The 15,182-nt window shown below is 43.1% G+C and overlaps 1 protein-coding gene across 2 annotated transcripts in view; it reads left to right on the forward strand.

The window, feature by feature from the left end:
• Positions 1-15,182, forward strand: part of CREB3L2 (cAMP responsive element binding protein 3 like 2) — a 73,630-nt gene that overhangs the window by 26,503 nt on the left and 31,945 nt on the right. For both annotated transcript variants that reach the window (XM_042050487.1, XM_042050488.1), the window contains exon 2: positions 12,200-12,416. In XM_042050487.1, coding sequence (XP_041906421.1) covers positions 12,200-12,416 — 217 coding nt within the window. The remainder of the gene's footprint in view (positions 1-12,199; positions 12,417-15,182) is intronic.

The raw sequence follows: 15,182 nt of genomic DNA on the forward strand, positions 1-15,182 counted from the left end.
GCCTTCCTGATAAGGATATCAAGTTATCTGCAATACAGGAATGCAAAGCCGTATCAGCAAGTTTCCCAGCTCTGGGTTTGCATCAGTTTCTCCAGAGCATGCTGCCATTCAAGTAAACAGCCTTGTTTTGCTGCCAGAAGGCCAAAGGAAACAATTATGATGAATTATTTTAACCTTATGTAAATCAAGGGCTATAAAACTTCCCCAGATTGTTTCCTGTTTGAATTCCTGCATATCTTTTTAGGGCGGTCTCTAGTCTTCAGTTAAGAATGGCTTGGGTTGAAGAATTCACACTGTTCCTTCATGATTGATTGTTCTCCCCTTTTTTAATAATGTGAACCGCAGTGAGTGGATCTGGCTCCAGCTTGAAAACTTAGCTGCAAGCTGGTAGAGCCATCCTCTTGAGTCTTATTCCCTGTTTCATTACTTAAGAACATTCATGGTTTGCATTTGTTTCCTCTTTGATAAGCTGAATACATTGGTTTCTTCTTTTCTCCTTTGCTTTTATTTTGAGGCAAGATTTCCCTTTCTATAGTGATTCTTGTGATTCTCTGAACTTTCTCCAGTTGTTCAACTTCCTTTTTTTTGAAATTTGGTGGTGTAGGAGGGGAGCCTGGCTGTGGCCAGTAGCAGCTGCATCCACCATGAGCACGGAGAAGTTTGTGCTTCACACCTCTCTGTCTCCTGAAGTCCTCAAACTCGTGCTCTGGGTTTTGCAGGGAGCACAGACTTACGCAGCAACTTGTGTGATTGGCATGAGGCTGCAGTACAAAGCTGTAGCTGGGGGCTGAGCTTTATAGGGACACTTCTTTTAAATATGAAGCCTCATTTAGGAAACAAGTACAAACAAAAGAAGTCCTAAATAGATAAAAAAGGCGAAATTTCTGCAATACCTCCCTGCTGTTCTTTGGGTGCTGGCCCCACAGCGTGGGATGGCCCTGCAAGAGTCCCCAGTGCTTGACTGCTCCTGGAACTGTGTGAAACCCCAGCACTGGCTGAGGGGCTCAACCTGAAGTGCAGCAGGTGTCTCCTGCATTTGGAGTATGAGCACACATCTGCAGTATTTCATCCCCAAGGACCCAGTGCTTGTGGTACCTGTCCCACAGGGGTTTCTTCAGCCATGTCTCTCCCAGAGTCCTGGGGTCTTGGCTTCTGATTGTCAGTTGCCCAAGTGTGACTTGGAGCCTTTTGGTTTTGCACCATAAGATACTTTTTTTTTTTTTTTTTTTTTTTTTTTAACCTTCAGCTTTACTTAAGACATGTCTCTTGTTTATGGCTGCTTACTGAGTTCTCTGTGTTTTGCTTTTGTGACCTGGCCTTTTTGTTACTCACTGCCCCTGCTGATATTGCATTATCTGCAACCTTCAGAGGCTTTTCCTCTCAGGTCATTGATAAAATATTGGAGTCTGGGGCCAAGAACTGATCCCTGTGGGAACCCACTGAAAATGTGTGGCATGATCAGCTCATTTTTGTTTCACATATGGAGATTTCTGATTTCCTTGTCACACGGAATGAGGCCTGTTGACTTCATCTCGCTCCGGCTTTGTTTTGTATAGCACCAAGTCAATTGCCTTATGGTACAAGAGGTATTAAGCTTGTAATATTATTTCAGAAAGAGATAAAATTTGAGAAACTAGATTATCAGTTATTGTGGAATTATAAATTAGATTTTTCTTTCCTTTGGAAATTCTTGGACTCTTAACTACTCTCTTCCCTTTTCCGTCGCTTCCCTTCATCATAAACAGTAGGTAGGTTAACTTGATGTTACTTTGGTTGCCTTGTTTACACTTAAATATTTTCATATTATCTTTTACAGTCCATCAGTATTGTCTCCTACTGAAAATAGTTTCAAGAGCTCCTTAGAAGCTCTGTTTAGACTTTATAGATGGAAGTTTTCTAGGTCTACTAATTAAAATGGCCAACTTTGAGTAGCTGTTTCCATATTCTCTTCCATTATTGTTGGGATAAAAGTCATTTCATTAGCATCCTGTGGGATGGCTGTATCATCTGTTCTTATATAAAAAGCAGTAATTCAGAACCGCCCCCTCCCAGGAATATTCAATTAAACATTTTGATCTTCTTTTTTCTCCCCCCAATAACTGCAGCCAAGCAGTGGCCTGATCTATAATTAACATTCCTCTGGATCCTGAAAAACTCAGAAGCACGCCTTCTCCCTCTGAATTGTATTTTCTATTAACTCTTTCTTGTCTTCTAGATTCTGATTTATGTTAATTCTTGGTAATTTTTCCTTTCTTCCACTAGCCCAAATATATAATATTCATGTTCCCATGGCAAGCATGTTTGTTTTCCCTGTGTGGTTTTCTCTTCACCTGCCATGATGAGATGGAAGTGGTTTTGTGTTTCAGGTGGGGAGGAACAAATGAGAGAAGGTCCAGAGCTGTCATGAGGGTGAGCACTGTAATGTGCTGAGATTTAAATGGCAATGCACAAAAGGCAGTGACGCTTGGCGAAAATGCACAGCTGGGGATGGAGGAAGTTCTTGCACAATCTTAATATGCTGCTTATCTGTCACTGGTTTATTTTATCCCTTTCCAGGTGCTGTGACTTTGCCTCCTCCTGTTGTTTCCCTTCTGCTCCCTTGCTTTTCTGGCTCTGTTCCTCCAGAGTCTTTGCCCACAGTTTGCGGCTTCATTCCCAGTTCTGCTGATCTTCTTTATGTCCTGCAAGGGGATGAGTAGCTTGGCCTCTCTTTCACCTGCTTGGGAGCAAAGGCCTGGAAATGGAAGGTACAGAGAGGAGGTAGAGATGAAGGAGAGGGGTGCTCTGAGTGGGAGAGGGCTAAAGAAAGAAGCTGAAAGATCAGTTCACAGGCAAATGATGGCAATGCTGGTTTGAGAGTCTCCCCTGTATTCCCAGGACTCATGAGGAAAGAGAGCCACCATACCTCTTGCTAGATAACCTGTTCCACAAGTCCCTGCATCTCTGGAAGGATGCAGAGGGGAGATACAAGCTCACAAGTTTGTTTTTGTTTAAAACCTGGTCTTAGCATACAGATGTTTCTATCTACTGCTATTTTGGGTCCTGAACCTTAGTCCAGTACCACTCATTGTTTATTTATTTATTTTTTATAAAGCTGAGTGAAGTAATGTTTACTGGCACTGTGACAAAAGGCTTGTCATAGGAAGTGGAACAGCAGCTCTCAAGTATGGGGTGTCTTAAAACAGTTTGTCTAGATGCATGCTACATGTGCTTGTAATTGTATATTTATTTGATCTTGTTCATATCCTGTCTCCTTTTTGCCTTTCTGCAGCTTTCAGCAGGGCTTCAAAACAAACTTTGTCTGCCTTTGACACAAGTCAAAACCAAGTGACCCACCCGCACTCTTGTTTTGACATAAAATGAAATGCGTCTTTCCTCAGAGGAAGGGTCCCAGAGTACCAGTGCTGATGGAAGTACTGGTCCATACAAAATGAGGTGCCAAAACCATTTCTGTGGGTTCCTGTGTGAATTTCTGCAGAGTTAAGGCTGTACAAGTCCAACGTGGGTGTCTGGAAGTATCCATCTCTCATGGTACAGAGGACCACTGGGGGTGGCTTCAAAATGCAAGCCTTTTTGCTGTGGGATGGGTTTGGTAGGGCTGGCTCATCTGGAGCAGCTCCAGTGTCATGGCTTTAAAAACCATGTTCTGTTTCAGGTACAAGGTGGGGATGTTCTTCCCCAGTGTTGTCACCATCAAGTGCTGTCACACTGCTGCTCATTAGCTTGCTGGGCCAGTAGCAGGTTTGACATGAAACTTGCTACAAAGTTGTAAGCTGGAAACGTTTTGACAGTCAGGGATGGGAAATCTGTGATGATACCTGCTGTTGACAGAGTACTAGCTCTGTATGCATCCTTGGTGTCTGGGCTTAGTGCAAGCTTATGGGAAGGATGAGAGATACGCCAGATCAAACCCCAGGATGTTTCTACTGAAAGCAAGGTAGAAGACTTGTTTGGAAAGGTTGTTTGTTTCACTGTCTGGTGAGATCAGACAGTGGAGTAGTATTTGACACACAACCAGCTTTTTTAGTGCACGGTACTTAATGTGTAACCCTCAGTGACAGCAGCACTGAACACAAAGTCCTGCCAGTGCTGTTTCTCCTTCTGCCCTGATAGTAGATATCTGTGTGATTGAGACAGAAATTCTGCTGGGCAGGGTCTAAACCCTGTGGCAGCTAAGGTCATTGCTAGCCAAAGGCTGCTGATCCTTGAGTTCTGCATCAGGCTGGGCAGTTCATCCTCCAGGCAATATGACCTGTGGATTTCTTTACATTCGTTTCACAAAAGCACTCCGTTTTTTTTTCTCCCTCCACTGTTCTCAAGCACCTGTTTCTTGAGTTCAAGAAAGGGTTATATGTGCATGGTGTGTTTTTTATTTTTTAAACTATACACACATCTGCAATTTCAACCATTCAGTGTATGAATTTTCGGCAGTTTTTATAAAAGCTGATTCATATTTTCGATAATCAGCTTGGGGTGTCTGCATTTAGGCACTTGATAGTCTGACTCTTCAAAACTGAAGAGTGTCTAAATAAACACTGAGGAGCTTAAATTTGTGTCTTTTCAAGCCTCAGGTTCTATGCTTCTATTCTTAAAAACAAACAAACAAGGCAGCAGAACACCCCCCACACTCAGTACTATAAATCTGTAAAACAAAGCCTACTAACTCTTTTGTGATATAAAATGCCCAATCTCTCTTTAAGCTGCCAATACTGATCATAAAGCCTTACTTGTTTTGTAATAACAGACAGCTTTAATTAAAGAGCAGGATTTTGATGGGTGGTGGGTAGGTTTGCAGCCAGTGCTAGGAAAAAGAAAGAACGATGGCTCCTTCAAGCTGGAACCCTGCCATTTAAACTTTGCAACCATTAAAGAAGAAACACTGTTGAAGAAGAAAATAAGGATTTTTATTTTAAATGTCAAGTGTCCTGTCAGTCAGGACTAGCAAGCACTGCTGATAGAGCAGAAGTTGTTTCCTACCTATAGCAGTCAGACTACTGAAAGATCCTCCTTTGAAGGACACTAATTTGGTCCTCAGGGAGGAGGCTGTTGAGAACACTTTAAACATGAAACAGCTGAGCTGGAAAGCATCTGTGTTCTGCAGAAGACCCTCTGCACTAATGGGAACTTAGATGTGAAGTTATGATTTTTCTGAGGTCTCCTAACAGTGTGCCCACTGGCAGGGTTTTATTTCTGGGAGGTCATGCCTGTGGACAGGGGCTGGGAACTTCAAGTGCTGCTTAACCTGTGGGAGCTGCACCAGGACCTTGCAGGGTGAGCAGATGAGCGAGCTGTCACTGGCCTGCAGGGCAGGTTACAGCATCCCTGTTCTAAGGAACCATCCCTGAACTACATGGTGCTAGCCATCCTTTGTGTCCATGTAGGATAGCTGGACAGCAGCAGTATTATCAGTGGTTATCTTTTCCTCCTTCCTGTTATAACTCTAAAGTCAGCTGGGAGTTGGACTTGATCTTTACGGGTTCTTTCCAACTTGAGATATTCTGTGATCTCTAAAATGCATGCAAGTAGATTTTGTTTAAAATACAGGAATTGTGCTGGCTGTGCCCTTTACAAAGGGCTCATCTGTACTCATCAACAAGGGATGCTGTTACCTGAGGCCTGAGATTAATTTTCTTTGCTTTCATGCCCTCCCATTGCTATGTTGAGGGAAGATGTTAAATGAAGCCAAGTGTAGTGTGCCCAAACGGTGTAAAACTCTCCTATATTGTTAAGATCTGTCTCCTGTCAGGAGGGAACTGGAGCAGCCATGTTCTTTAAAAAGTGGCTGTAAGATAAACCAGCTGTGCAGCAACAAAATGTGTTGTCCCTGCTGCCGAGCTCTCAGGCAGCAAACAAGACCCTAAATATGCCCACTGTTGAACTGTAAAACTTTCTTCACTGTTTATTTTTTTGCTTAACACTGTGAGTTACACAGAAGACACTAGTTTCATGTAAAACTTGCAGTAAATGCAAGTTCCTTCCGTAGAGCCTGGAGGTATACCTGGGGTGTAACCAAGCAAATTATTATTATCTCACAGCAAATATTTATCACTGGCACTGCATTCCTGGAGCATAGCTGGGGCAAAAAAAGCCCCAAACAAACCAACCAAACATACTTGTCTTCACTACATAGCTTTTAACACATAACTGGTCTCTTCAGGTATCTTGTGTGGGTGCCAAAAGTCATTGGAGACCCCAGTGACTAAGTTTAGGAAGCTGAGTTCCCCTCGTGTAGTGTGCGCCACACTACTAGCTGAAGGTGGCAGGGAGAGGCTTGCCCCTGCTCTTGGTGGCTTGGAGGCTCCTGAGATGCAGATGGGTCAGTCAGGCCTGTCTTGCAGCTTCTGCAGTCGCTGGGGGTAAAGAATTGTGACCCTGCTGCTCTCTGGGTGAGGGGAAGGGCATGGGGACAAGTAATGGAGGGGTTTAGTGTTCTGTGGTTGTGCTGCTCAAGCTGGCAAAAAAAAAAAGGGATGGAGGAGTGGGTGGGGAAGAGCTGAGACAAAAGAACAGCTACATCTGACCTGAGAGCATATTCCAAATGGTAACTTGCAACCCAGAATTAATAATGTACTTTGAGGTCTCAGTCAGGGACTCACATGGGGGGGAGCCTTTCTGAAGGGCTTCCAGCTCACTGACTCACTGCTCTGGCCCCAGTGACTCACTCCTCTGGCTTTGGCTTTTTGGGGAGAGGGTGGGAAATAGCAAAACATGCACCCAGCCTATTGAAAAGTTAGGCTAGATCCAAGAGCTATGCACTGGGGGAAGGGCAGGGGAACGTGAGAAGGATTTTCCTATTTTGCATGACTCCCAAGAGACTTGGGCTAGGAATGAGCAATAGCATCCTTTTCTCTGCTTGCAGGCAGTGGACTTAAAAGATTGATCTTGAGGGTTGTTTCTCACTCTTGCCTCGACTGCACAAGAGCTTCTTTCTTTCTTTGTCTTTTGTTTTTCTTTCTTTTAACCCATATTTAGTCCTGTCTATTAAAGAGTTTCATTTAGGTTTTAGTTATCTTTTTAAATACAAAATACTTTTTTTGATGGGGGTTGTTAAAGAGGAAAGTGAAAGAATATTTTGGAAGATGGAAAGGCAAAGGAGTAAGCATGGTTCTTGAAAAATCCCCCTGATTAGTTAAAAATAAATGCATGTCTTCTTTGCTGGTTGTGGGGTGGAATATTTGAGTGTTTGCAATGGAAGTGTGTGCATACATGTGTACATAATGGGGGGGATTATGAGATTTGCTCAGCATGAACTTCAGCATTTCCAACTGTGTAACCTGAGCAAGCTGGGAAGATGTGCAGATTTAATTACCATGTAAATCTATTGGCTCTGAATTTCCTGGCATTTGTTTTGCTGGTGACACAACCTGTATGTTATTCACTTAGAGGATTTTTTTTAATCTGACCACTTTTTTTTTTTGTGCTTAAAATGAGTAAATGGTGGTGTGAGACTGCAAACAATCGTGTCTGCTCTTACAGTGGATCTCTTTGCTGGTTTCAAATACCAGTTTTGGGTTACTCTTCATAGTCTCCCACAAATGAGGGAATTTCAGTATAGTTACTGAATAGACATTGAAGGATTTTACAGTAGAATAAAGACATAAACCCCAGGCTGTTTTGTACCTACAGGTGGATGGTGGGATATTTTTTTATCCCATGAGTGCCTATTGTGTACCTGACAGTTCCTCCTGTGGAGGGGTGACTGATCCCTCCAGGGTGGGGAGACTTCAGGGTGAGCCAGGAGGGAGCCACTAACTCCCAGGAGGGTAATACCTGGAATATTTGTGGGTGGTTATAACCCAGTCACGTTGCATGGCTGCCTTGCCCTGGTCTGCTGGGAGAGCAGGGTTTGTTTTGCAGTGTGCCAGGGTGCTGTCACTGCAGCTCTCCTCTGGGGTGGCTCTGCTGGAGAAGGTGGGATTCTGCTGCTGCAGTCGGTGTGTGGGACTGGCAGCTGATGCAGTGCACTTTCCAGGCTCTGCAAGGCCTGCTGCTTGTTTAAAAATATAAATATAATTGTGAAGTGTCATTTGGGACTCTTGACTTCTCTGCGTTTCTTTTTTAATGGGTTCTTAGAAGGTCAATTTTCTGAAGATGACTTTCATTTTTAGGCATGGTAGTGTCTTCTCTTCAAACGACTAATTGGGGTAGTGCTGCTCTCATCTGGCTTCAGGTCAGCTGGTGGAGAAGCCAGCACTGCCATGCACCTAGCAAAACCTGAGTGTTTTACTTCACAGATCTTCATTTGATCAAACAAGAGGGAAAAAAAGCCCTGGTCCCCGAGGCAGTTGGAGAAAAGGGCCTTTGTGTGGCAGGAACAGGCAGATGCTGTGGAGAGCTGCAGCCCGCGGCACAGCTGGTCTGCAGCCAAATGCTACTTTCGAAGAGCTATCCAAAAATCCCCTGTGCACCCGGATGTGAGAGCTTTCCTCTGTTTGCTTACTGCAACGTGATGTCTGGAGGTGTTTGTGTTCCCCAAAAACACCCAGGATAAAGGCATGAGCCAATGTTCAGCCAGATGAGTGCTGAAACTCCACGGGGCTGCAGTTTGCTTTCTGTGTGTAAACAGGAGTGCTGCTGTTTTGTTTGTCTTTTCAGGGTTCTGGGGGAAGGGGAGGTGGAAGATAAGGTAACATCTGTCCTAAATCCCTGACTTTTTACAGAGGTTAAAATCCCAGCTGAACACAGCTCTTTGCTATGTGGTGAGAATAGTTTAATAATTCAAACAGACTCCTTGTACCAACACATGTCTGCAATTAGTGCTGAGGCTGCCAGTGGGGTGTGAGGATAGCAGGAAACTGGCAGCTGGGCTGTCTACAGAGGTATTAACAACAAAAAGGGAAAAGAAGAAAAAAACGCAGATTCTCAGTGCAAGTGCTCTTTCCTCTCTTTTTAAAATTTCTGTAAAGGTGAGCTCTCTGGGTGAAAGATGCCCAGCTGAAAGCCATAGACAAAGAATTTCTTTATTTTGCAAGCAAAAAAGGTTCTAAGGGTAAAAGTCTCAGTTTCCTTCCCAAATTGCCCTTTCCTGTTCCTGGCTGCAGGGGTGGTTGCTGCTGTGTCAAAACTGAGGGTTATTTTGGGGCTTTCCAGCTATGGAAGTGGCTGATGACCGCTGAGGTGCACGTGGAAGCAGAGAGGGGAGGATGGGGTGGGGGGGGCGTTGGCAATGGGAGAACGTGCTTTGAAGAGACAGAAGGAGCAGCTTAGGTGTAGGTGGAGATTTTGCAGAGCTGGAGGCCTGACTGCCCCCGGATGGTTTCTGCTTTAGCTGCTGCTCAAATGCCTTTTCTTCTTTAGTTCTCTAAGCAGATGGAGCCACTTTCAATGAGACAATTGTTTTATTAAGGACAAAAGGTGATCTAGCTTTAAGCATTCACTGTAGTAGAGAAGTGTATAACATATGAAAGATTCCTGTAAATCAAGGAGTCTGTGATTTTTATAATCTCAGAATGAGAAGTCCAGATCCCTGAAATTGTCTGTTTGGTGAGTTCAGTAGCTGCAGAGCCTGACCTGTGGCAGTTGTTCTAGGTTTCTCTATGAACCAGTGTTCAACATTATATCACAGAGCATTAAAACTAAACTTGAGAATTATAATGAAACTAGAAAATCACTTTAGAAACCAACCATTTATTTGCTATCGGACAATTCTGTTATAAATGCATATTCTTTTCTTGCTCACAGCTTGCTGCTTTGCAGCGGCATGTGACAAGGAGAAAGCACAAATATTGACAAACATGTTGAACATCCTTCCCCACCCCAAGGTTCTCTTTCTCTCTGGTTTTCTGAAGTTGAATGTTTGTTTCCTCCTTTGCTTTTTCTGAAGTGGTTTTAGGGAAATTCCCCATTCAGAAAGGAAAAAAAAAAGAATCTGATGGACTTAACTTCAGTCAAATGGAAAAGTAAAATAGCATTTGATAAGCTTTTATTCCATATCAAAACAGTGATAGACAGAAGGCTGATAAAAGTCTTTATTTGTGAATTTGCCAAAAACAGCTGAGTAGCCTGTGGCCATGTTTCTTTCAGTTAAGTTATAACATCTAAGTAGTGTCAGACTAAGTCAATATGTAGGTATGATATTTTCAAGGATGACATCCTGAAATTGGATGATGCTGGTGGTAAAGTAGCTCCAAGTAGAAACCACGGTACAAATATTGTAGCAGCCATATTTCAGCATCTGCTACTCATCAGTCTGAGTAATGCATGCAAGCATTGGAAAGAAAGAAATGCTCCAGCTTTAGGAAATTATGTAAACAAATATAATTGACTCTTGCTGTTACTCCAAATGAAATGTGTAGACTGGAGGGAAAAACATTGTCCCTAAGAAAGGCACTGCTTTTTTATAGGTTCATCCTTGACTTCTTTCATGGCTGGGAAGTATTTCTGTCCCTTGTTTACACATTAATGGCTGCCTGCCTTGTTTTACTCAGTGTTTTTATTGATGCTCCAGGCTGTTCAGCTACTCTTGTGCATCCTTTTTCTTTCTTCTTTGCATAGTGGGGTGTTGTAGTTTATACTTCTATCCTTGCTGGGAAGCACCTGGTTGTGAAGTGCTAGTGAGTCCTTGGGTATCAAAATTAAAATAAATGAGGCTTTCTAAGGTGGTCATGATCCTCTTGCAGAGTCCTTTAAGAGTTTGTTTATTAGCGTTATCATTTACAGTAAGTAAATATGAGACTACAAATCTTTGTTGCCATTTGTAAAGGCTTTTCTTGAGCTAGCTTGTTATTCCAGCATAGCAACTGTGGTTCTCTGTTTATTGCCTTGTATTCAGTCAATATTTTCTTTTCCTCAGAGTCAGAATTGACTCAAGACTTACTGATTTAGAAAAAAGGCACAGTTAGCATTTGGAAGAGGTGCTTGAACATCCAAGGAACTTTGTGAGAGCTGGCTGTGCTCAGGGTTTTCAGCATGAGGCTTCAAGGCCACAGGTGCTGCTGGAATTGTGAAATGTGAGTGCATGAGGGTGTGAGCACACCGCTTCCCTTGTGGGTTTATACAATATTGACTTGTTTAATTCTTAATTTAGCCTACAGGAAGCTGAATCTTGAATTTCAGTGTTTGTTTCTGCAGGAGAGAGCAAGATGAAGAGCCAAGATCAATTCTGCTTGCAAAAACTAAACAAATCAAACCTAGACTTTTATAGCATCATGCCTCAGCTGACAAAGATTCCTATATAAGATGGTAGATAATGCCTCATTGTTCAGAAAATCTCATTACAATTCACTGTGCAAGTATTTTTATACAAAAATAGAATTCTTTGTGTGAATGAGATGAACAGAAATGATTTGTTGCAGTGCAGATTTTTCATCTGTCAAAGATACAGTTTTCTGACATTGGAAACGAGATGAGACAAAGTTTTTGGCTTGATGGGAACTGCACTGGGGTCTGGAGGAAATAGATTGCAAGGTTTGGTTTGTGCTCATTTTGAATAACAAACATGAAGTTACTCTGCTACATACAGATCTAACGTGCTGCTGGTGTAATGAATTCAGTGCAATAGACAAAGTGGTTATTAGTACTGGCTGTCAGGAGCTTTAGCTCTGGGGCCTAGAAGCTGGGTATGGGCTCTAGGTAGAATGCTACTTCTAAAATAGATACATAAATCAGTCAGGAAACCCATTTCATAGCAAGCGTGTTAATAGCTTGGCTGTGGATGTGCATGGACTCGTTTTCCTGGAGCACACAGAATGTTCTGCACAGCTAAAATAGTCGTGTGTGGTGTCAAAGTTTGTGCTGGAATGTGTTTCATTTTTGTTCTGTGCTACAGTGAACATTAACCCCCTATATTCTATTCCACGCACAAAATGTTCAGGTGATAGCTCCTGCAGGATCTTTCACTCTGTCTGGGAAAAATGTACTTTCCCATTTTTGGTGTCGCACTGTAGTGTGTACCTTTGGTGTGGCAGGAGGAGGCTGCTTCAGGACATGAGTACCATGCTTCCATTTCCCATTTTTGTTGCAGTTTAATGACAGGCTCTTCTGTTGTAATGTATGCCTCTGAGAGGACTTTTGTTCTAGCTGTAGCTCTTCAGCTTGAAGTAGTGATTGGACAAGGAGGTTGTTAGGGCTGGTAGATCCTGCTGCTGACTGGCACGGATGACCAGTGCACATATAGAATTGTTCTGATCTATTCTCTCCCGTGGTTGGCATGACAGACAGGCAAGGAGATAAACTTTCCCCTGCCTTTTTGTCTCCACAGCACTTCACAGAGTTCCTGGATGAATTTTCACCTGATGTCCTAGGCCAGCTCTTGAATGATCCCTTCTTGTCTGAGAAGAATGAAATAATGGAAGTGGAACTGTCTCCGGCGTCCCCAGCGCCCCTCATCCAGGCAGAACACAGCTATTCCCTCTGTGGGGACTCTCGACCTCAGTCTCCCTTGACCCACATCTCTACTGATGACAACTTTAATGAAGGTACAACACGCTGAGCCCATGTTCATTTGTTGTGATGATGCAGTAACGAAATGTTCCTGGTGGAACTGTAGCTGTGGAAAATGGTGATGCATAGAAAATGATGAAAACCCATAGCATTTTTAACAGTTATCTGTAATTCAGCAGTTATAAACATCTGGAGGGGAAAAAGGGGAAAGGCAAGAATGGTGGGAGGAAGACATCCAAGCTGCTTGTTCTGGTGTGAAGAAGCTTGTTCTGGAGGAGCAAGACCATGAATATCTGGTAACTATAAGGAATAATTGCAATGTCAGGCTTTAACTCCTAATAATTAGTTTATGTCTTCACCATTAGCTTTACAGTACAAAGCAGTGGAGTGTTAAGCTGCATTACAATAAAAGGGAGAGAGATTAGTGCTTGTGGCTAAGCAGTGACAAGCTAAGCTGTTTGTGAAGATCCACCAGACAGGTCTTCAAAGGCTGACAGTTCTGTAGTCCCAAGTGCTCTGTTGGGACAAAATGAAATCTGTTAGAGATTTTACAAGAGGACAACTAATAAAACCTGTGAGAAGGATTTTCAGTGTGGGACAGGGGTTTTGGAAATGACTGGGAAACATCACCTGCAGAAAGTCTTCCATTTTTATACTTCCTAGCTGTTTTATGTGAATATTTTAAAATTAACACATACAAGAGACATTAATTGTGGCAGGGAAAAAAAGAAGGAGCATGAGAAACCAAGCTTTTCTGGAAGTTAATAGGGAGAAGCTTCAAACTAGGCTAAAAGTGAGGGGAGTTTCCTTTGGGGAAAATTCCTGAAGAAATTCATACTGCTGAGACCACTGTAATAGAGCTGTAGTCAAATGATGTTTTAAAAAGCCAAGAAACATTAACAAGTGGGTTTAAAAATAGCAAATGAATGGAAAACATTTCATCTTATGCTCACTCTGCAGAGTGTTTCATAAGAGAGGAGGAGGAGAAGTTGTTCTTGGTATTTGGGATTTTATTTAATCTTAACCCCAGAATCATGCCCACAACCTTTCCATACCTGTTGACTTCAAAACAGTGAAACTCAGAGAAATACTTAAGGAAATTGCAGTATTAGAGTGAACCTGGCTGTCTGATAGATGTTCAAAGGCATCACCCTGATGATTTTTCATTCCTTGAATCTGTGAGAGCAGGAAAAGAGGATTTTGTGGATGGCAGTACTGCAGGGTTTGACACTGGCAGTTGAAAGCGTCTCTTATTAGATAGTGAAGGTGCACAGTGCTCCTGACAACTCTGATGAAGGCCAGTTCCCTTGATGGAGTAAGAGGACAGATACTGAGAGCACCAGTGTCCTTTTGGGGACCAGAAAGTAGAGGATATGGAGGTGGAGGTCCATGTGCTCCAGCACCTCCACCTCCATCTCTCTGCTGCTGAGGAACTGGGAGGGGTTTTGTGGAGTGGCAGAGGCCGAGAGACACATATAGAATGTCCAAAAAATTTACATTCTCCAAATACCCACCCCACTGGGCAGATTGGTGAGCTCTTACAGCTGTAGTGTTCTCATGCTTTTTTCCATGGCAAGGCTTCATGATTCTGTAGTGGTTTTTGAGGAGTTGCATGGAGGCTGAGAAAAAGGCCAGCTTTGTTCAGCACACGATCTTCAAGACAGGTTTAAGCCATTCAGTATCTATTTCTGTCTTTTGTTTTTTCCCAAGTCTCCCAAAACCTCATTGAAAATGTTATTTAATGTTTCCTCTCAGCCATTATGGTGGAGCGATTGGTTGCTCTGACTCCATTTTCCTGCCCACTCCTGCCGGGGAACGAGTAACTTCTCCTGTGAGCTGTTTCTTGCTGGCCACTGCCTGGCCATTACTGTAATTTCTGCAGCTGCTGAATTGACCTATTCCTGTAATTGTAAATCTTACATAAAGTTTTTCTAAAAGGAGCTAGAACTGTAAAACCTATGAAACTCATAAGCCTGGGTTTAACTTTTCCGAGAAGTCCCGTTAAGTTCAGTGTGAGAACACATTTAAGTGTCCAGAAAATCAAAGTCCAAACACTGGTTTTCTCCACTTACTCTTCTAACTTCACTGCATTGAGGCCATTTCCTCAACTTTGTACAGAATAACTTTCTTGAATACTTGCAGCCTGTTGCTAGTGTGGGGTCTCTGAAGGTGTCAGTTTTAAAGCACATGTGTACAAGACATCTGGCATTTAGTTATTTGGTTTCTCTCCATGATGAGAATCTATTCATAGGTTCAGTTTTGCATAAACTTTAAAGATACTAGAGGGAGAGGGATTTATAGGCTTGACCTGCCTGGTTGCAGCTGGCTGATCACTTTTGTTTGCGTGAACTGGTGAATAAGGCATATGGCCTGGGGAAGGCTTCAGGCTGCAGCACAAAAAAGGAGGCTGTGTTCTGTGTACCAGCTCTCCACACCAGCTGCACTGCCCCGTCTCGCCCACCAGGTTTCTGCTTTCTAGTTTTGAGCCCTGGGGTTTTTGAAACAACTATAGAGTGGCTGTGGAGAAGGACAGTGGGTAGCTGTGGAGTGGAAAATGCTCTTGAAAGGACATGAAGAAGCTGGCAGGGCAGACTGAGCATATGGCTGATGGGTAAAGGAGATCTCTTGCTGTGCATCGCAGCCTTTTGGGGCACAGATTCACTTCTGACAGTTGTAAAGAAATGAGGAAAGAAGCCTAATTTTCTGTTACGGTCGGTGCAGGTTCGTCTTCAGTTTTCCAGTCTCTGCAGCCTTTTAGCAAGGGAGGGCTGTGGGTCAGACAGCCAGGAGCAAGGCAAGAC

This window comes from Corvus kubaryi, unplaced genomic scaffold, assembly GCF_017639235.1.
Source record: "Corvus kubaryi isolate FWS band 111438036 unplaced genomic scaffold, C.kubaryi_AGA036_p1.0 74, whole genome shotgun sequence".
In the NCBI taxonomy this organism is placed as follows: Eukaryota; Metazoa; Chordata; class Aves; order Passeriformes; family Corvidae; genus Corvus; species Corvus kubaryi.